The sequence below is a fragment of the Mobula birostris genome, chromosome 5 (assembly GCF_030028105.1).
Source record: "Mobula birostris isolate sMobBir1 chromosome 5, sMobBir1.hap1, whole genome shotgun sequence".
NCBI classification, from domain to species: Eukaryota; Metazoa; Chordata; class Chondrichthyes; order Myliobatiformes; family Myliobatidae; genus Mobula; species Mobula birostris.
Window position 1 is genome coordinate 209,105,583 of NC_092374.1, and position 21,386 is coordinate 209,126,968.

At 43.9% G+C, this 21,386-nt stretch overlaps 1 protein-coding gene and 1 pseudogene across 2 annotated transcripts; one reads left to right on the forward strand and one right to left on the reverse strand.

Moving 5' to 3' along the window:
• Positions 1–1,068: 1,068 nt before the first annotated feature.
• Positions 1,069–7,849, reverse strand: LOC140198342 (uncharacterized). 2 transcript variants are annotated; one of them, XM_072259442.1, is made up of 3 exons: positions 7,800–7,849; positions 3,268–4,938; positions 1,069–2,164 (listed from the first exon to the last, which is right to left on the reverse strand). In XM_072259442.1, the coding sequence occupies exon 2, from the start codon at positions 4,186–4,188 to the stop codon at positions 3,289–3,291; it is 900 nt and encodes a 299-aa protein (XP_072115543.1). In that variant the 5' UTR covers positions 4,189–4,938; positions 7,800–7,849; the 3' UTR covers positions 1,069–2,164; positions 3,268–3,288. The 2 variants fall into 2 exon arrangements, with proteins under 2 accessions (XP_072115543.1, XP_072115542.1); XM_072259441.1 differs by having other exon boundaries at positions 1,070–2,164; positions 3,293–4,938.
• Positions 7,850–14,093: 6,244 nt separating this feature from the next.
• Positions 14,094–15,206, forward strand: LOC140198495 (uncharacterized; annotated as a pseudogene).
• Positions 15,207–21,386: the final 6,180 nt, after the last annotated feature.

The window sequence follows — 21,386 nt, forward strand, 5'->3', positions numbered from 1 at the left end:
GACACTGAATACCGCAGCAGCAGCAGTGAGGACCAAGGAGATATGAACAAGTGAGCACAGGAACAGCTTTGATTCGGTGCATTCAGACATTCATATTCGAGTGTGAATGAGTACGCCTGACACCGACTTCATTAAAACCTGTGTAGATGTGTGTCTGCCAACCAGAACTTACTATACATACCCCAGATCAAAAGCTGTGGATGACCAGTCGTAGTCTGCCAGGCGTTAGATCTGTGGCATTTAAGTCTGGCCACCCAGGTCTGTACAAGTAAACGAGGCATGACTTGCAGAGGGCTATTTCAAGATCTAAGAAATAATTCCAAGCGAGGTTGCAGGCAACATCGAATGAATGTCAATTCTGGCAGGGTTTGTAGGCCATTATTTCCTACCAAGGTAATGCTCTGAAACCAGAGCTAACCAATTAGTGGGGGTATTAAAAGACATTTTCAATCTCATTGCTATGGTCGGAACTTCCCACCGACTTCCAAAGGGCTACAATTATACCAGTGCCCAGGAAGAGCTGGGTGAGCTCCCTTAATGACTATCGTTCACTAGCACTCTCATCTTAGGTGACGAAGTGCTTTGAGAGTTGGATTATGGCTGAGATCAACTCCCGCTTCAGCAAGCACCTGGACCCACTGCAATTTGCCTATCACCCAATACTCCAAGTGACGCCTCGCCTGTGCATTATAAAGATTTAACAATACATCCTTGCGTGTGTATTTTGGTCTTCTTGAAATGAATGCATACATAGTATGTGCCTTCCTCACCAACGACTCAGCCTGCAAATTAAACTTCAGAGAGTCCAGCACAAGGACTCCCGAGTGTCTTTGCAGCTCAGGTGTTTAGAAAATGCTCTGCGCTTATATTTGATATAACAATCTGCACGATGATACACCTCCCAGAATACTGTCAAAACAAGTTTTGTCTGAAATAAATTTTCTGTTGTAATTCAGTGAAATCTACTGGAACTGGGCTGCTGAGAACGCAGCAGCATTTGTTCACTGGAGGTCAGATGATTTTGCATTGATGAACCACTTCTGACTCCATGTTGTTTACGTTATTGAGGGATAGTGCAGAGCACACCAGGACATCCGCATGCAGGATACTCAACAGATCTTTATTGACAACCCTGCTCGTACAGTGTGTGAACTCCTCCCATGTGGAAGTGGCTAACTGAGTGACAGAGGAATGACACTTAGCTACCACTACACTTCCATCAGTCCACATGAATAACGAATATACAACTGGGAAATAATACACTTTATTGGAGAACATGTAACCTTCAATTGAGCATTCGACCATTACGTGGACACTTATCAGTCGTATTCCAACATCAACCATTTCTGAATATCTGTGAATAAACCATCAAGAGCAATTTCTGTACTTATCTGATTACCTGATACCTCCTTGAAATTCAACTTCTCTATCCCCCGCTTCATTCCCAGAACATTTGGTGACGAACGTATCTGATTCTCTCCTCCATTATCTCTGCCTTGGCTGAGAGGAGGGAAAAGATCGCCTTGCCTTAACCCACCCTTGTGGATGCTGACTATGAAGTGAACTACCCTTCAGCTCTGGGTGCAAAGTGAAAGTGTTTGCCCAACTCACTGAGGGGTCAACTGCTCCTTCACCATCACCATCGTCAATTGGCTGAAAGATAAATCTGAGAGTATCATCATTTCCATCCAGAGCATCCCATTGACAATGTGACTTATGGACCTCAGCTTCCAAAGAACATTCACTATCTACAAGTTGGTTCATATGGTGCCAACCTGAACTCTCTAGAGCTGTCTGGATTTAATAGACTGATGGACTGGCTCTGTCCCTGACCTGATATGTCCCTGCACATCTCGGAAATGAAACAGCTTGATGTACTGAGATCGTAACCTTCTGTCCTCTTTCCAACTATCAGGGTTTTGTTCGCACGTCAGAATCAGCTTCATTCTGCTGTTTTCTCTTCCACATTATGGTCTGCGATTCGATGGACTTCCTTAGTAGTGTCGATTATTTGTTGTAGCTATTTGACCTTTACAATATCATCTGCTGTCTCGTGCTTGTACTGTGCACTGGTCACTCACAGCTTCATCGCTGGCTCGTACAGTGAAATGCTGCGTTTCCCTGCACTCACCCAGACGGCATGGTTTCCAGCACTCTTGTCCCTCTAAGAGAAGAAAGATCAAGTAAGTTCACCGGCTTACAACTGGACAATGACAAGACCATTTCCACGGAGAATCACAGATTTACACGGCACAGGAACCCGTCCACACCTTCTTCACCACCCTATTCATGTGTGCCACCCTTCCATCCGTGTCCACCACTTCCCTTCTGCTTCTTTTGACTAGATCCCCGAAATCACTTTGATTGAGTCTATCTTTAAAAATATCAATATCAGAAATACCGTGCTGGTATGGTGCCATTCACTCTGTATGCCCTGCTCTGGTTTAACTTCCCGAAATCAATCACATTTTGCTTCTCCCAGTTAAGTTCCACCTGTCGTTCCTCAGCCCACTTTCCCAGCTGGTCTCCATCCCACTGACAACCCTCACTTTCACCACACACCAGTTCTGGTGTCATGCACAACCTCACTAATTGTCCGACCTACATTCTCCTCCAAATCGTTCACACACGTGACCAACACCAGTTTACTGCAAGATGACAGAGAGAAGTGACAGTGGAGCTCAGCTCAAACAAAGAAGAAAACCGAAACAAAGAGCAGGAGAGTGGTGGTGGAGGGAACTCGTCGGATCTGGTCCAGGTGGAAACGGAGAGCTCTGTGGCTTTCCTGATGGGCTTTGCATTGTGAAAATAAGATGATCGTGGCAGGGAACTTGAAATCATTGGAAAGATTTTGTGTGTGTTGCTTGGATTTCCAGCATCTGCAAATTTTCGCTTGTTTGTGACTGGGCAATTCCGCTTGTTGCGGACAGAGCTAATGTACTTGACAAAGTGGGCTCCTGGTCTGCTGATGTCGAGGGGCCCGCACTGGGAGCAGCAGACAGAGTAGGGCAACTTGACAAGACTCACAGGTGAAGTGTTGCCTCACCTGGAAGGACAGTTCGTGATCCAGAAGGGGCTGAGGGGGGAACTAAATGGGAACGCGTAGCACTTCCCTCGCTGGCAAGGATATGTTCCAGGAGGGAGATTTTGGGCGGGGGGGGGAACGTAAAGATAGGAAGGTAGGAAGCTGTTTAGTCAAGATAACTGTGCAAATCAGGAGGTTATAAAAAAAAGCTAGTGTGAATGTGATTTTGTGAGCCCTGTCACCTGTCTTTCTTGGGTCACCTGTCACCTGAATGTTTCCGGGTGGATGGTGGAGGGATTACAGGGATGCCCAGTGAAAGGCTTCTCCCCAGCGTGAACCCGCTGATGTTTGTTCAGTTGAGTTGACTGACTGAATTCCTTCCCACAGTCTGAGCATTTGAAAGGCCTCTCCCCAGTGTGAACTCGCTGATGTTTGTTCAGTAAAGATGACCGACTGAATTCCTTCCCACAGTCTGAGCATTTGAAAGGTTTTTCTCCAGTGTGAATTCGCTGATGTTCCTTCTGTTGAGAAGACCGAGTGAATCTCTTCCCACATTCAGAACAGGTGAATGGCCTCTCCCCGGTGTGAACTCGCTGATGCACTTTCAAGTCATATAACCGAATGAATTCCTTCCCACAGACTGAGCAAGTGAATGGTTTCGCCCCAGTGTGAACGAACTGGTGTGTGACTAGGTGAGATAATCGAGTGAATCTCTTCCCACACTCAGAGCAGCTAAATAGCTTCTCCCCAGTGTGAAGTCGCCGATGCACTTTCAAGTCCGATGACCGTGCAAATTCCTTCCCACAATCTGAGCAGGTGAATGGTTTCTCGCCCGTGTGAACTCGCTGATGTATTTTTAAGTCAGATGACCGCGTGAATTCCTTCCCACAGTCTGAGCAGGTGTATGGCTTCTCGCCAGTGTGAATTCGCTGATGAACTTTCAAGTTATATGACCGTGTGAATTCCTTATCACAATCTGAGCAGGTGAATGGTTTTGCCCCATTATGAGCAAAATGATGTTTCTTCAGTTGAGCTGACTGAGTGAATCCCTTCCCACAGTCTGAGCAGGTGAAGGGCCTCTCCCCAGTGTGAACTTGCTGATGTCTCTGTAGTGTTGAAAAGTGAGTGAATCCCTTCCCACAGTCTGAGCAGATAAATAGCATCTTCCAGTGTGAACTCGCTGATGTTCATTCAGTTGAGATGATTGAGTGAATCCTTTCCCACATTCAGAGCAGGTGAATGGCTTCTCCCCGGTGTGAACTCGCTGGTGTCACTGTGGTGTGGTTGAGTGTGTAAATGCCTTCCCACCGTCCGAGCAGGTCAATGTCCCCTCACTGGTGAATTTTCTGATATACCTTTACCATCTATAATAGAATGGCTTCCCGCTTCCAGAACAGGTGGAGCATCTCACTATGGTGTGAACTTGCTGGTGTGAACAGACTGGATGATTGAGTGGTTCCCCTCCCTCACACAGAGCGGGTGAATGGCCTCTCCCCACTGTGAATTCACTGGTGTGTCTGTGGTAGCCTGTGAGTGAATTTCTTCCCACACTGAGAGAAGGAGAATGATATCTCACTACGATCAATTCTCTGGCAATTCAGAAAGTCAGACGTTTGAATCCCTTGTACAATCAATGCAGTTGAAGAACTGATCTCCAGTGAACAAATGCTGGTGTTTTCTCAGCTCCCGGTTCCAGTGGATTTCACAGAGTAAAAACAGAAAACTTCATTTCAGAGACAGAATACATCACCAGCTGGGATGAGATAATTCTTCATCTCCAAGGATCGACAACAGATGTGTTGGTGTTGCAAAGAAAATATTTGGTCACTCCTTAAATATCCAGACAGAGACAGCAAAACTGATGTGTTGTTGTGTTTGAGATTCCCATACACAAGTGTTCTGCCATTTCGAACCTGTAAAAATATTTGCAAAAGACATCAATGGGTGAAGGACAACATTTCAGGAGAGATTTTAGTCTGTGGTGAGAACATAAGATCATAAGAAATAGGAGCAGGAGTCGGCCATCTGGCCCGTCGAGCCTGCTCCACCATTGAATAAGATCATGGCTGATCTGGCCATGGACTCATCTCCACCTACCTGCCTTTTCCCCATAACCCTTAATTACGCTACTATGCCAAAATCTATCCAACCTTGTCTTAAATATATTTACTGAGGTAGCCTCCACTCCTTCATTGGGCAGAGAAATCCACAGATTCACCCCCCTCTGGGAAAAGCAGTTCCTCCACATCTCCATCCCAATTTCCCCAAATCTTGAGGCAATGTCCTCTAGTTCTAGTCTCACCTACCAGTGAAAACAACTTTCCTGCCTCTATCTTATCTCTTCCTTTCATAATTTTACATGTTTATACCAGATCTCCTTTCAGTGTAATCTCTGGCATCACAATGTTACCCTGTTCAACTCAAGTTGTGATGTACCCCAGGCTCCTGTGGGGAGTGAGGGAGGAGATTGCTGAGCCTCTGGCAATGACCTTTGTATTATCAATCAGGACAGGAGAAGAACCAGAGGACTGGAAGACATTGTTCTCTTGTTCAAGAAAGGGTGTAGAGGTAACCTAGGAAAGTATAGACCAGTGAACCTTACTTCAGTGGTGGGCAAGTTGTTGGAGAAGATCCTGGCAGGCAGGACTTATGAACATTTGCAGAGATATAATTTGATTAGCGGTAGTTAGCATGGCTTTGTCAAGGGCAGGTCATGCTTTACAACCGATTGAATTCTTTGACGATGTAACAAAGCACGCTGATGAAAGTACAGCATTGGGTGTAGTGTACATGGCTTTCAGTAAGACTTTTGACAATGTTCCTCATGTGAGGCCCATTCAGAAAGTAACAAGACAAGGATCCAGGGAGACCTTGCTTTGTGGATCCAGAATTGGCTTGTCCACAGGAGGCAAAGTTTGGTTGTAGATGGTTCACATTCTTCATGGAGGACAGTGACCAATAGTGCTCCACAGGGATCTGTTCTGGGACCTCTCTTCTTTCTAATTTTTACAAATGACCTTCATGAGAAAGTAAAAGGGTGGGGTAGTAAGTTTGCTGATGACACAAAAGTTGAGGTGTTGTGGATAGTCAGGATGGTTGTCAGAGGTTACTGCGCCACATTGATAGGATGCAAATCTGGGCTGAGAGGTGGCTGGTGGAGTTCAACCGAGTGGTTCATTTTGTATGGTCCAATTTGAAGCCAAAAAACAATATTAATGTTCGGATTCGTGGCAGTGTGGAGGATCAGCGAGATCTTGGAGTCCATGTCAATAGTACACTCAAAGGTGCTGTTCAGGTTAACAATGTTATTAAGAAATCCTTCATCAGCCATGGGACTGAGATCAAAAGCCATGAGGTAATGTTACCAATATATAAGGCCTTAGTTAGACCCCACTTTTGGTGTTTAATTCAATTCTGGTCACCTCACTACAGGAAGCATGAGGATAATATAGAAAGAGTGCAGAGAAGATTTACAAGGATGTTGCTTGGATTGGAGAACATGCCTTATGAGAATCGGTTGAGTGAACTTTGGAGCAACAGAAGATGAGAGGTGACCTGATAGAGGTGAATAAGATGATGAGGGCCAGAGGCTTTTTCCCAAGACTGAAATGGCTCACATGAGGGGGCACAGTTTTAAGGTGTTTGGAAGTAGGTACAAGGGGGATGTCAGAGGCAAGTTTTACACACAGAGAGTGGTGGGTGTGTTGAATACACCGCGAAGGTGGGAGAGGTGGATACAATAGGGTATTTTAAGAGACTCTCAGATAGGTACAAGCTGCTAGGAAAAATAGAAGGCTATGTGGTAGGGAAATTTTCTCAATTAGGTTGCACAGTCGGCACATTCTGGGCTGAAGAGTGTGTTATGTACAGTAGATTTCTATGTTTCTATTTGAACTCCTCATCTTCTAACAAGGCAAGGATCAGGCATCCTGAGTGACTATCAAATTCTCTGACTGTATTCCTGTCTGCATGAGAATGGGCTATTTCTGCCTTCAATCAAACTGTGACAGCTCAATTTGTCCTCTCCTTTGGTCATGTTCCACACCACCACAAGGGGCAATCCTGGAGATCTCTAAGTTACTCAGATCGGCTCCCCCCATCCCCCCGCCCCTGCCCAGCTGATTTGCAGTGATGAACCCATTGATGGCGACGGCAATGACATGAAAGGGAGGGTGGTAGTTGTTCTCATTGGAGTTTGGCACATTTGTGATGTGAAAGCCATAACTCACTTGTGATTGAGGACAAAGCTGTTTAATATCGTTATTTATCGAGAGAGAACTAAAGCTAACAGAAGAATTTATTTTTGCCATACAGCACTAACGGACATTTTTACAGACTTGAAGGTGGACTCTTCATCCGAGATTAACTGGGAAATATATTTTTGTTCCGAGTTACTAATCCTTGGATTTATATAGCTGGAACTCGGCAGCATTTGGGAGATACACTCACTCCCATTTCCTCCGACTGTACGGGGACAACTCTGGTAGTGTCACCCATGGCTGCCTCTTTACCCAGAAGGCGCCACAAACGAGAAACCTGTCTCAGCCACCGAAAAATCACGCGATGCGCATGCGCCACAGAAATGGCGGCGGCTCCAGCCCTCATCAGCCGAAAGATCCGCGGGGCCCGGGTACGGATCGTGGGGCTGAGGGAGAGGGAACGGACCGGGCTTGTCCTGGAGTGCAGGACCAGTGCGGCCAGAGCTCACAGTAATAGCCCGTCAATCGCGTTTCAGACGCCGGTGATTAATATCCCGCCCGGAGACCCCTCTTACCTGCGACCGGACCTTGTGAGCCTCTCATCTACTGACCGCATGCGCAATAGTTGTGACTACCTCAGACCTCTGCGCATGCGCGGTAGTTGGGAATACCTCGGACCTCTGCGCATGCGCAGTAGTTGGGACTAACTCAGACCCTCTGCGCATGCGCATGTAGCAAACCGGCGAATATCTGCGGACAACGCACATCAAAGTTGTTGGTGAACGCAGCAGGCCAGGCAGCATCTGTAGGAAGAGGTGCAGTCGATGTTTCAGGCCGAAACCCTTCGTCAGGACTAACTGAAGGGTCTCGGCCTGAAACGTCGACTGCACCTCTTCCTACAGATGCTGCCTGGCCTGCTGCGTTCTCCAGCAACTTTGATGTGTGTTGCTTGTACATTCTACAAGTTCAATCTCTTGAGGTCCAGTACTGACCTGGTTTTTCCAATCCACTTTCATGTTAAAATCACCAATGATTATTGTGAGGGGATCCAGGAGTGCCCCTATTAACTGATTGACGAGAGACAAGAGAGAGACATTTATCATTGATGGGTTGTTTGGAAAGGAGAGAGAGACCAAGATCAATGGTTGGACTGTCACTTTAAGGCATTGGAAGTAACTTTGGATTTTTACTGAGTTTGGAGTTGGAGACAGCACCGAGCAGCTTGAAAGTTGTTATGGTGACCGAAGGCGGTGTCATTTAATGGACACTCAATGTTATGATTTTCAGCACATTATTAACGTTACTTCCAAGGACTTGTTGCCTGTTTGTGCATTCCTTTACGGACAAAGGAAGGAGGGACTCTCTGAATGACAGGTGATGCTCAGCACAGAGAAATAAATGGGAGGTCAGATGATACAGACCTCAGACACATGATCCGGACACTGAATGAGCATTGTTGTGACCACAGAGAAAGTGGGTTTTGGAGGATCGATCAGGCGGATCGATCCAACTTGCTATTCCAGCGTGAAGAAGGGGTTGACTGGTGGGGAGTTGTCTATGTGTCCACCCTTGCCGGGGTGACAGCTCCACCACAGAAGACCGGTCCCTCTGGTTAAAGTCACAGTCGGTGACGTGTAAAGGATTTCGGAGGACGAGGAGAAGATCGACGGCATCAGCTCACCTGAGGACTCAACTCACTCTCTCTCTCTCTCCCCGTCATTACTCAACTAAATAGCACGAATTGAACTGAAATGAACTTTACTCAACATCGTAAGACAGTATCTTTTTACCCCAGACTTAAAGAAGCTTGGTTTTCATACATATATATTCCACACTTACTTTTATATATAATCATTGCTAACCTGTTTGATTTACCTACATTTATATTACTGTATTCTGTAGTTACTAATAAATATTATTAGTTTATAGCAATACTGGACTCCAAAGTGTTTTCCATCTCTGCTGGTTTCTTAACCCCTGTCACGGGGTACGTGAAAACATCATGACGTTGCCCTTCTGACAAGCCTTTTTTTTTAATCTCCTGCTGTAATTTGTAATCCACATCCCGGCTGCTGTTTGGAGACCTGTTTACAACTGCCATCAGGGTCCTTTTACCCTTACAACTCAACTCAACCCATAGAGACTCTACACCTTCCAATCCTATGTCATAACTTTCCAATCATTTAATATTATTTCTTATACACAGAGCCACACCTCCCTCTCTGCCTAGTAACCTATCATTCCGATACACCATATATTCTTGGACATTCAGCTCCCAATGGCAGACATCCTTTAGCCAAGTTTCAGAGATGGCCACAATGTCATATTTGCCAATCTGTAGCTGAATTTCAAGATCGTCCATTTTATTCCTTATGCTGCGTGCATTCAAATATAACACTTTCAGTCCAGTATTTGTTGCTTTCTGTTTTAACTGCACCACGTCCCTATTGCTCTGTAACTCATCCCACTGGCTGTGATTAAGCCTCATCTCCTGGCTGTTCTCTCTATAATCTCGGTTTCTCGCTATCTTTGATATATAAAAACACAAACACAAGGAAATCTCCAGATGCTGGAAATTCAAGCAACACACATAAAAAACACTGGTGAACGCAGCAGGCCAGGCAGCATCTATAGGAAGAGGTACAGTCGACATCTATAGGAAGAGGTGGGCTGCTTGGCCTGCTGCATTCACCAGCAGTTTTTTTGTGTGATCTTTGATATATTTCTGTTTTCCCCGTGCTCAGCTCTATCACCCTGTTTCCCATCCCCCTGCCAAATTAGTTTAAACCCTCCCTAACAGCTCTATTAAACATGCCCGCTAGGATATTGGATCCCTTTGGGTTCAGGTGTAACCTGTCATTTTTTTTACAGGTCATACCTCCCCCAGAAGATTCAAGATTCAAAAACTTTATTGTCATTCTAACTGTACATCAGCCCTGCAGGGCAGAATGAGACAGCGTTTCCCAGGAGCAGTGCAATCATAACATAACAAACGCAACACTAAATAATAAACATAACAATAAATAGTAAAACACAACAGCCACATGTCAGTTAACATCAAGCTATAAGTGTCCAGTGCAAGTTAAAAGTGTCCAAAGCAGAGTCAGGTAGAGCAGCTATTTAGCAGTCTGACTGCCTGTGGGAGGAAGCTGTTTAGTAGCCTTGTGGTTTTAGTTTTGATGCTCCTGTAATGTTTACCTGATGGCAGAAGAACAAACAGTTCATGGAGAGGGTGTGAGGGGTCTTTAATGATGTACCGTGTCTTCTGGAGGCATCGACTCTGAAAGAGGTCTTGGACAGAAGGTAGGGAGACCCCAATAACCTTCTCTGCTCCCCTAACCACCCTCTGCAAGGCTTTTTTGTCGACAGCACTGCAGCTGGAGTACCAGGTTGTGATGCAAAAGGTCAGCACACTCTCAACCACGCCTCTGTAGAATGTAGTTAAGATGTTAGTGGGGAGTGATGCTTGTTTAAGCTTCCTCAGAAAGTGCAATCTCTGCTGGGCCCGTTTCACAATCCCAGTGGTGTTCCTGGACCAGGTGAGATTGTCCGAGATCTGCACCCCAAGGAACTTGATGTTTTCCACTCTCTCCACTGTGGAGCCGCTGATGCTGAGGGGTGTGTGCTCAGGCTGAGACTGTCTGAAATCAATGATCATCTCCTTGGTTTTGGTGACATTAAGCATCAAGTTGTTATTCCTGCACCAGCTCTCTAGGTGTTTGACCTCCTCCTTGTACATTGTTTCATCATTTTTGCTGATGAGCCCCACCACCGTGGTATCATCTGCAAATTTAATGATCAGGTTCTCCTTGAATCTGGCTGCACAGTCATGTGTTAGCAGTGTAAACAGCAATGGGCTAAGCACACAGCCTTGTGGGGATCCAGTGCTCAGTGTGATGGAGTCAGAGATGTTCCTGCCAACACAGACTGACTGTGGTCCCTCTGTCAAGAAATCCAGAATCCAGCGACACATAGCAGTGCTAAGGCCAAGCAGCGACAGTTTCTCCACTAGTCTCTGCAGGATGATGGTATGATGGTGAAGAACTGCAATGATCCAGGAACCCGAAGCCCTGCCCCCTACACCAGTCTCTCAGCCACACATTAATATGCCTGATCATTCTATTCTTGCACTCGCTAGCACGTGACACGTGCAGCAATCCCGAGATTACTACCCTCGAGGTCCTGCCATTCAGCTTCCTACCTAACTCCCTGAATTCCCTCTTCACGACCTCCTTCCTTTTTCTACTGTCACGTGACTGGCAACAATGAATATATCAATTGAGTCAGGTTTTATAAAATCAAACAAACATTTATTAACCTCTGATCAACAATAGCGAAAAATATTTAGGCGACTAATTTAACCGGAAGTTAACTGCTATACGGCAACTCTGGAACGGTTCTTAAAAAGGTAAATGCAAAAACAGTTCTTAAAGTGGTAAATTCAAACACAGTTCTTAGAATGTTAAATGTGAAAGTCCAAGAGATTTATACAGTCAATTAGGAGAGACTTTCCTGAAGTAAAGAATTCCTCGAAGATGTGTCCTGACTGCTGATCACAGCCGGAACCTGCCTTGTCCGCAGGATTCACAACGACGGAAATAAAACGGTTTAAAGGAACTGACCTTTTCCTCTGGAGAAAAGACACTGCATTATCCTTCCTACTTTAGCAGGGGATATCTCAGTTGCAAGTCACTTTTTCTTGAACGAAGATTCAATAAGGGCCGATCCTCTCCAAAACTGCCAAACGATATCAGCTTTCCTCGACTTGGTGAATTCCTGTACTTTGGTAAGGTCTTCACTCTCCAATACTACTACAATAGAAAGTAGAACTCCACTTTGAAACAAAACTGCATCATTAGCCGGATACGCAGTAAAACGGAGTATCTAACACAAAACTAAACTGGAAAACTAACTGCGTCACCCCAGGGGTCTCCCCTTATATACCTGTGGTGAACATGTCATCACGTGACTTCACATCGGCGGGAAAATCACATCATGTGACCTCCACAAGACCATTACTTCATGCTCATCTGATACTCAATTACATCATGGTCATAAGACAGTCACAAGATATCCATGAGGTATGTAACGCTACCTATGTCATTGGTACCAATGTGTACCGAGAATTCTGACTGGTCACTCTCTCCCTTCAGAATACTCTGCACCCGATCCGAGACATCCCGTACTCTGGCACCTGGGAGGCTACACACCGTGCGGGTATCTCTATCAGGCTGACAGAACATCCTGTCTGTTCCCCTCACTATGGAATCTGCTATGACTACCGCATTCCTCATCTTTCTCTTTCCCTTCTGCACCACAGAACCAGGCTCAGTGCCAGAGACCCCATCGTCATTGTCGTCCTCTGTCAAGTCACCCCCCTCAACCGCATCCAAAATGAGATAACGATTACTGAGGGGATGGCCACTGGGGTACTCTCTACTCACTGGTCTATAATTTCTGGGTTACCTCTACTCCATTTCTTTAACAAGGGAACAATCTCTTCCAATCCTCTGGTACATCTCCCTTCCTGATTGATAATACAAAGGTCATTGCCAGAGGCTCAGCAATCTCCTCCCTCACTCCCTACAGTAGCCTGGGGTACATCTCAACTTGAGCTGAAATTGGTAGAATTGTGATGCCAGAGCTCCCATTCAGAGGAGATCTTATAGAAACATGTAAAATTATGAAAGGAATAGATAAGATAGAGGCAGGAAAGTTGTTTCCACTGTAAGGTGAGACGAGACCTAGAGGACAGTGCCTCAAGATTTTGGGGGATGTGGGATGGAGATGAGGAGGAACTGTTTCCCCAGAGGGTGGTGAATCTGTGGATTTCTCTGCCCAATGAAGGAGGGGAGGCTACCTCAGTAAATATATTTAAGACAAGGTTGGATAGATTTTGGCACAGTAGGGGGGTTAAGGGTTATAGAGAAAAGGCAGGTAGGTGGAGATGAGTCCATGGCCAGATCAGCCATGATCTTATTCAATGGTGGAGCAGGCTCGACGGGCCAGATGGCCGACTCCTGCTCCTATTTCTTATGTTCTTATGTTCTCACCACAGACTAAAATCTCTCCTGAAATATTGTCCTTCACCCATTGATGTCTTTTGCAAATATTTTTACAGGTTTGAAATGGCAGAACACTTGTGCACGGGAATCTCAAACACAACAACACATCAGTTTTGCTGACTCTGTCTGGATACTTAAGGAGTGACCAAATATTTTCTTTGCAACACCAACACATCTGTTGTCGATCCTTGCAGATGAAGGTGATCCCAGATCACATCCCAGCTGGTAATGTATTCTGTCTCTGAAATGAAGTTTTCTGTTTTAACTCAGTGAAATTCACTGGAATCGGGAGCTGAGAACACACCAGCATTTGTTCACTGGAGATCAGTTCTTCAACTGCATTGATTGTACAAGGGATTCAAACGTCTGACTTTCTGAATTGCCAGAGAATTGATCGTAGTGAGATATCGTTCTCCTTCTCTCAGTGTGGGAAGAGATTCACTCACACCCAACCCTCAGACAGACCAGTCAGTTCACAGTGGGGAGAGGCCATTCACCCGCTCTGTGTGAGGGAGGGGAACCACTCAATCATCCAGTCTGAAGATACGTCAGCAAGTTCACACCATAGTGAGGTGCTCCACCTGTTGTGACTGTGGGAAGCAATTCATTCTGTCATCGATGCTAAAGATATATCTGAAAATTCACCAGTGAGGGGACATTTCTCAGATTGTGGGAAGGCATTCACACAACCAACCACCCTACAGAGACACCAGCAAGTTCACACGGTGCCATGGCCTTTCACCTCCTCTGAACGTAGAAACAGATTCATTCAGTCATCTCAGCTGAACGAACATCAGCGAGAAGATGTCGTTCAGCTGCTCAGACTGTGGAAAGGGGTTCAGTTCGTTATCTCAACTGCAGGTGCATCAGTTAGTTCACACTGGGGAGAGGCTGTTCACCTGCTCAATGTGGGAAGGGAATCAGTCGGTCTTCTCAGCTACTGAGACACCAGCTGCTTCACACTGGGGAGAAAGCATTCATCTGTTCAGAATGTGGGAAGGCATTCATTCAGTCATCTCATCTGCAGGAACATCAGCGAGTTCACACGGGGAGAGGCCATTCACCTGCTCAGACTGTGGGAAGCGATTCATTCAATCATCTGAACTGAACACACGTCAGTGCTTTCACACTGGGGAGAAACCATTCCTATGCTCAGACTGTGGAAAAAGATTCACTTTGTCATTTCATCTACTGAGGCACCAGTTACTTCACACTGGGGAGAAGCCATTCACCTGCTCAGATTGGGGGAAGGAGTTTGCTGGGTCATCGGACTTGAAAATACATCTGCGAGTTCCCATTGGGGAGAGTCTGTTCACCTGCTCTGTGTGTGGGAAGGGATTCACACACTCGTCCGCCCTACAGAGACACCAGCTGGTTCACACTGGGGAGAGGCCATTCACATGCTCTGAATGTGGGAAGGCATTCACTCAGTCATCCACCCTACAGAGATACCAGCAAATCCACACTGGGGAGAAACCATTCACCTGCTCTGAATGTAGGAAGGGATTCACACAGTTATCCACCCTACAGAGACACCAGCGAGTTCACACTGGGGAGATGCCATTCACCTGCTCTGAATGTGGGAAGGGATTCACTCAGACATCCACCCTACAGAGACACCGGCTGGTTCACACTGGGGAGAGGCCATTCACCTGCTCTGAATGTGGGAAGGGATTCACACAGTTATCCACCCTACAGAGACACCAGTTGTTTCATACTGGGGTGAGTCCATTCACCTGCTCTGAATGTGGAAAGACATTCGCTCAGTCATCCACCCTACAGAGACACCGGCTGGTTCACACTGGGGAGATGCCATTCACCTGTTCAGACTGTGGGAAGGGATTCACTCGGTCATCTGACTTGAAGCGACATCAGCGAGTTCACACTGGGGACAGACCGTCAGACCAGAAAGTATAAGACCAGAATGAGGCCCTTTACCCCATCAAGTCTGTTCTGTCATTTTATCATGGCTGATCCAAATTTCCTCTCTGCCCCAATCTCTTGTCTTGTCCCCGTATCCCTTCATGCCCTGATCAATCAAGAGTCTATCTCCCTCTGCCTTAAATGTACAGAAAGAATTGGCCTCACAGTTCCATGTGGCAAAGAATTCCGCAGATTCACTACTCTCTGTCAAAGAAATTCCTCCATCTCCGATCTACAATGACACCTCTCTACTCTGATGCTCTGCTTGCTGGTCATAGACTCTTCCACCACAGGAAGCAGCCTTTCCACGTCCACTCTATCAAGCCCTTTCACAATTTGATAAGTTTGAATGAGATCAGTCCTAATTCCTCTGGTGAATACAGGCTCAGGCTCAGGAATTATAAAATTCCACTGTATATCCATCTGGTCCTGGAGCTTTCCCTAGTTGCACAGAGGGTATAGCCCCAGCTATTTCCTCATGTTTAATAGGCACATCTAATGTGTTAATATCTTGAATAGGAATTTTATGTATATTTAATATTTGCAAAAATCTATGCATAAAGATAGTATCATCAAAAAGTTCAGAATTATAAAGATTAGAATAAAAATCCATAAATATCTTATTAATTTCATGAGAACCTAATGTTTCAGTTCTACCTGGTCTACGTATTTTCAAAATCTGTCTTCTGACCAGCCAGCAATTTACTTGAGAGAGGAGATTAAGTACATAAAGTTCTGTTGTATGCAGATGATTTATTAGTTTACGTTTCAGACCATCTATTCCCTCTATGTTATCCATATTTACTGAATTTAGCGCTTTCTCCGGATACAAGTTAAATTTACATAAAAGTGAATTATTTCCTATTAATAATTATTCAGATCAATATGATCAAATACCTTTTAATATTGCTAAAATTATTTTACCTATCCTGGTATTAAAATTACTAAAAATTTTAAAGATTTATATAAATATAATTTTCTTCCTTCAATTGAATATATACAACAAATGCTTTTCAATTTGTCACCTATGATGATGTCATTAATTGGTTGAATAAATGCTATAACAATGACAATTTTCTGAAATTTTTATACACGCTTCAAGCTGTTCCATCCTTTGTCCCGAAAACGTTTTTTGATAGAATAGATTCTATGATCTTGTCATATATCTGGAATAATAAAAGCTCTAGAGTGAGTAAACCTTTACTGCAAAAATTAAAAAAAGATAGTGGCTTGGCTTTACCAAACTTTAGATTCTATTACTGGGCAATTCGTTATATTACTTTTTGGATTCACTGTATAGATATGCAGGCCTGTCCTTCATGGCTGGACTTGGAGGAGAAGTCGGTAAAGGGATTCTCTTTGGCTTCTTTACTGGGAGCTCCTCTTCTCTTTTTGTTTTCTAAGATTGATAGACAATATCTTAGTCCCATTGTTAGACATACATTAATTTGTAAATTGTAATTGTAAAATTTATGAAGGACCAAATAACCTTTTGTCTAAGTACTAATGTGTCATCTAAAATCTCATCCCAGGTCATCTGGGATGCCATGAAAGCATATTTGAGGGGTGAAATAATTTCATACACTGTGAATTTGAAAAGAAAGACCCGTCTGGAGCGTTCAGATTTGATCGGTCAAATTAAAGCAATAGAGCAATTATATCAACACACATCAAAGTTGCTGGTGAATGCAGCAGGCCAGGCAGCATCTCTAGGAAGAGGTGCAGTCGACGTTTCAGGCCGAGACCCTTCGTCAGGACTAACTGAAGGAAGAGCTAGTAAGAGATTGGAAAGTGGGAGGGGGAGGGGGAAGGGGAGATCCGAAATGATAGGAGAAGACAGGAGGGGGAGGGATGGAGCCAAGAGCTGGACAGGTGATTGGCAAAAGGAATATGAGAGGGTCATGGCTCAGGAGGCCCAGGGAGAAGGAAAAGGGGGTGGGGGGGGAGAAAAAACCCAGAGGATGGGCGAGGGGTATAGTCAGAGGGACAGAGGGAGAAAAAGGAGAGAGAAAGAATGTGTGTATATAAATAAATAACAGATGGGGTACGAGGGGGAGGTGGGGCATTAGCGGAAGTTAGAGAAGTCAATGTTCATGCCATCAGGTTGGAGGCTACCCGGACGGAATATAAGGTGTTGTTCCTCCAACCTGAGTGTGGCTTCATCTTTACAGTAGGGGAGGCCGTGGATAGACATATCAGAATGGGAATGGGATGTGGAATTAAAATGTGTGGCCACTGGGAGATCCTGCTTTCTCTGGCGGTCAGAGCGTAGGTGTTCAGCAAAACGATCTCCCAGTCTGCGTCGGGTCTCGCCAATATATACAAGGCCACATCGGGTGCACCGGACGCAGTACATCACCCCAGCCGACTCACAGGTGAAGTGCCGCCTCACCTGGAAGAACTGTCTGGGGCCCTGGATGGTGGTAAGGGAGGAAGTGTAAGGGTCTCCTCTACTGTCAAGATGAAGCCACACTCAGGTTGGAGGAACAACACCTTATATTCCGTCTGGGTAGCCTCCAACCTGATGGCATGAACATCGACTTCTCTAACTTCCGCTAATGCCCCACCTCCCCCTCGTACCCCATCCATTAATTATTTATATACACACATTCTTTCTCTCTCTCTCCTTTTTCTCCCTCTGTCCCTCTGACTATACCCCTTGTCCATCCTCTGAGTTCCCCCCCTCCCCCTTTTCCTTCTCCCTGGGCCTCCTGTCCCATGATCCTCTCATATCCCTTTTGCCCATCACCTGTCCAGCTCTTGGCTCCATCCCTCCCCCTCCTGTCTTCTCCTATCATTTTGGATCTCCCCCTCCCCCTCCCACTTTCAAATCTCTTACTAGCTCTTCCTTCAGTTAGTCCTGACGAAGGGTCTCGGCCCGAAACGTCGACTGTACCTCTTCCTAGAGATGCTGCCTCGCCTGCTGCGTTCACCAGCAACTTTGATGTGTGTTGCTTGAATTTCCATCACCTGCAGAATCCCTCGTGTTTGCGAGACCAATTATATGCCCAGACCAAAAATCCTGAATTATATAAGAAGAGAGTAGAACTTCAGACCAAGTTTGACCTTATCTCCAGTCAGTCGGTTGAACATCAACTCCTTGATAGTAAGAGCGGATTTTATATTCATGGGGATAAGTCCAGTAAGTTTCTGGTTAACCAACTAAGATGCTCTAAAGCTAAACAACAAATCACAAAAATTCGAATGGGAAATAGGAACATTACTTCGAATCATTCTGATATCAATCTCACATTCAAGAACTATTATTCTCAACTTTCTGAATCTTTAAATGAGAATAACTCGGTTGAACATTTTTTAAATAGTTTAAACATTCTTTCGCTCTCCTCTGACTTTAAAGCAAAACTCAACAAACCATTATCATTCGAGGAAATATCATCTGCCATCTCTGTGTTACAGTCGGGTAAATCTCCCAGACCTGATGGCTTTTCAGCAGAATTCTATAAATTATTTTCTTCTCTGCATTCATCTCAATTATTTTTAGTTTTATCCGATTTGTTCAAGCATGGTAAATTGCCTGCATCATTCAAAGAAGCATGTATTGTTCTTTTAGCCAAAAAAGGTAAAGATCCGACAGAAGGTTCTTCATATAGGCTGATTTCTTTACTAAATGTCGATGTTAAAATCTTGGCTAAAGTTTTGGCTCGTAGATTAGAAAACATTATACCCTCTGCCATTTCCGAAGACTAAACTGGTTTTATCAAAAATCGTCTTTCCCTTTTTACTATACGGCGCTTATTTAATATCTAATATTCACTCTCAACTGGGACTCCTGAATGTGTTATTTCTCTTGATGCAGAGAAAGCGTTCAATCGTGTTGAATGGAATTACCTTTTTGTGGTTTCAGAAAAATTTGATTTTGTACAAGGTTTTACTACATGGATTAAATTAATATACTCATGTCCCACCGCTTCTGTTTTGACCAACCCTCAGCTATCCCAGTCTTTCAGCATTAAACGCGACACTCATCAAGGTTGCCCTTAAAGTCCCTTACTCTTCGATTTGGCTATCGAACCACTTGCCATTGCGTTTCGTAGCTGTGCTGAAGTGATGGGGGTTTAGAGGAGAGGTTATTCTGATGATCTTTTACTTTTTATATTAAACCCGACCACCTCCTTACCCTCAATGTTTTCACTTCTTGATAAATTTAGTCAACTCTCTGGTAAACAGTCTTATGTAAATTAAGTAATTATAAACTTAATTTACATAAGACTGACCTCTTTCCAATCAATAGAGAAGCACAAACTTTAGTATTTCAGGACCTCCCTTTTAAAGTAGTTAATAATCAATTCATTTATCTTGGTGTTACAGTAACAAGGAACTTCAAAAATCTTTTTCGTGAAAATTTTACCAATCTCCTAAACTCTACAAAACTGAATTTGACACAGTGGTCACCCTTGTCTATGTCTCTTGTAGGTTGTATAAATGTTATTAAAATGTATATCCTTCCTAAATTTTTGTATTTATTTCAGTCTCTACCAATTTTTATTTCTAAAGCCTTTTTCGATGGGTTAGATTCTATTATTTCATCTCATCTCTGGCAGGGAAAACGCCCTAGACTTAACAAAGCTCATCTTCAAAAATCTAAAAGGAGGGTGGTATGGCCTTGCCTAATTTTCGTTTATATTACTGGGCAGCCAATATTCATTGTCTTATTCTTTGGTCTTTCTTTCATAATAAGTCTGACTACCCAAAATGGGTGGCAATGGAGGTGAAATCTACTAAGGATCTTTCAATTCCTGCAGTTCTCGGTTCCACACTTCCTTGTCATTTACCTAGACTTATTGCTAATCCTCTTATTAGACATACTTTAAGAATATGGGCTCAGTTCAGAAAATTGAATGGTCTTCATGGTTTTTCTCTTTCTAGCCCTATTTTACACAATCATCTTTTCCTACCTTCTATGCAGGATTCAACATTTCACGACTGGTAGAGAAAGGATATTAGGCGCTTTAAAGATCTTTTCATAGATAATCGTTTTGCAACTTTTCAACAAGTGTCTGCAAAGTTTAATCTACCTAATACTCATTTCTTTAGATATCTTCAAATTCTACATTTTATTAACCCTTTGATATCAACTTCCCTGAGATGCCTGAGAGAAATGTTTTGGATTTGTTTTTATGTACCAACCCACTGGGTAAAGGTTTAACATCGGCTATTTGGGATAAGTTAGTGATTTTGAGGCGTGCTCCTTTTGATAAAATTAGAACTGCCTGGGAACAAGATCTTTATATCTCTTTAAGCGATGTGTTTTGGGATTTAACTCTTAAGTCAGTTATCTCAACCTCTCTATGTGCTCGCCATTGCCTTTTGCAGTTTAAGGTTGTACAAAGGGCTCATATGTCTAAAACTAAATTATCGCAGTTTTATCCTGACATTAGTCCTGTTTGTGATAAGTGTAAAGGGGCTGAGACTTCCCTTATTCATATGTATTGGACCTGTCCTAGTCTTGAGAAATTCTGGAGAGAAGGTTTGTCAACAATGATGTGGTAAGGTGAACTGGAGTGCCACGTGGATGGCCACAAGTACGGATATGTACTGACTATGATGGAAACATATGCATGTAAAGGATGGAAAGTTATTGAATGGTTTATTGTAGATAATTTATTTTTGAATAAAGTATATTTTGAAATTTTAAAAATCGCATATTCTTAACTGTCATTTAGAACCTATCCCTTTGGTTGCTCTTTTTGGCACCTTGGGTGACATCAATATGCACTTGAGTCCGACTAAATGCCAAGCATTATCTTTTGCCTCTCTTTTGGCTAGACGGTTGGTTCTTCTTAGGTGGAAAGATGCTGCCCCACCCACTCATGCTCAATGGCTTAGTGATATTATGGGCTGTTTAGACCTCGAAATGATTCATTCTTCACTTCTTAACTTGGACATAAAGTTTCATAAAGTGTGGGGACCTTTTCTTGAATAATTCTTCTTTAGGGTAAATTTATCTTTTTTTTTAGCATGTTACAATCCCTTACTTTCAGCTTTTTTTTCTTGAAAGTTATGTGGTTTTTGTTGTGAATTATACTATACTTTTGGTAGTCAACATTATGTTTTTTTTAATACATATATTTACAGTTCTCTGGGGTTGAATGTTCTGATTGATTTTTTTTATATATGTAAGGTGGTTGGCCTGGGTTTTCTTTTTTCTCAGTG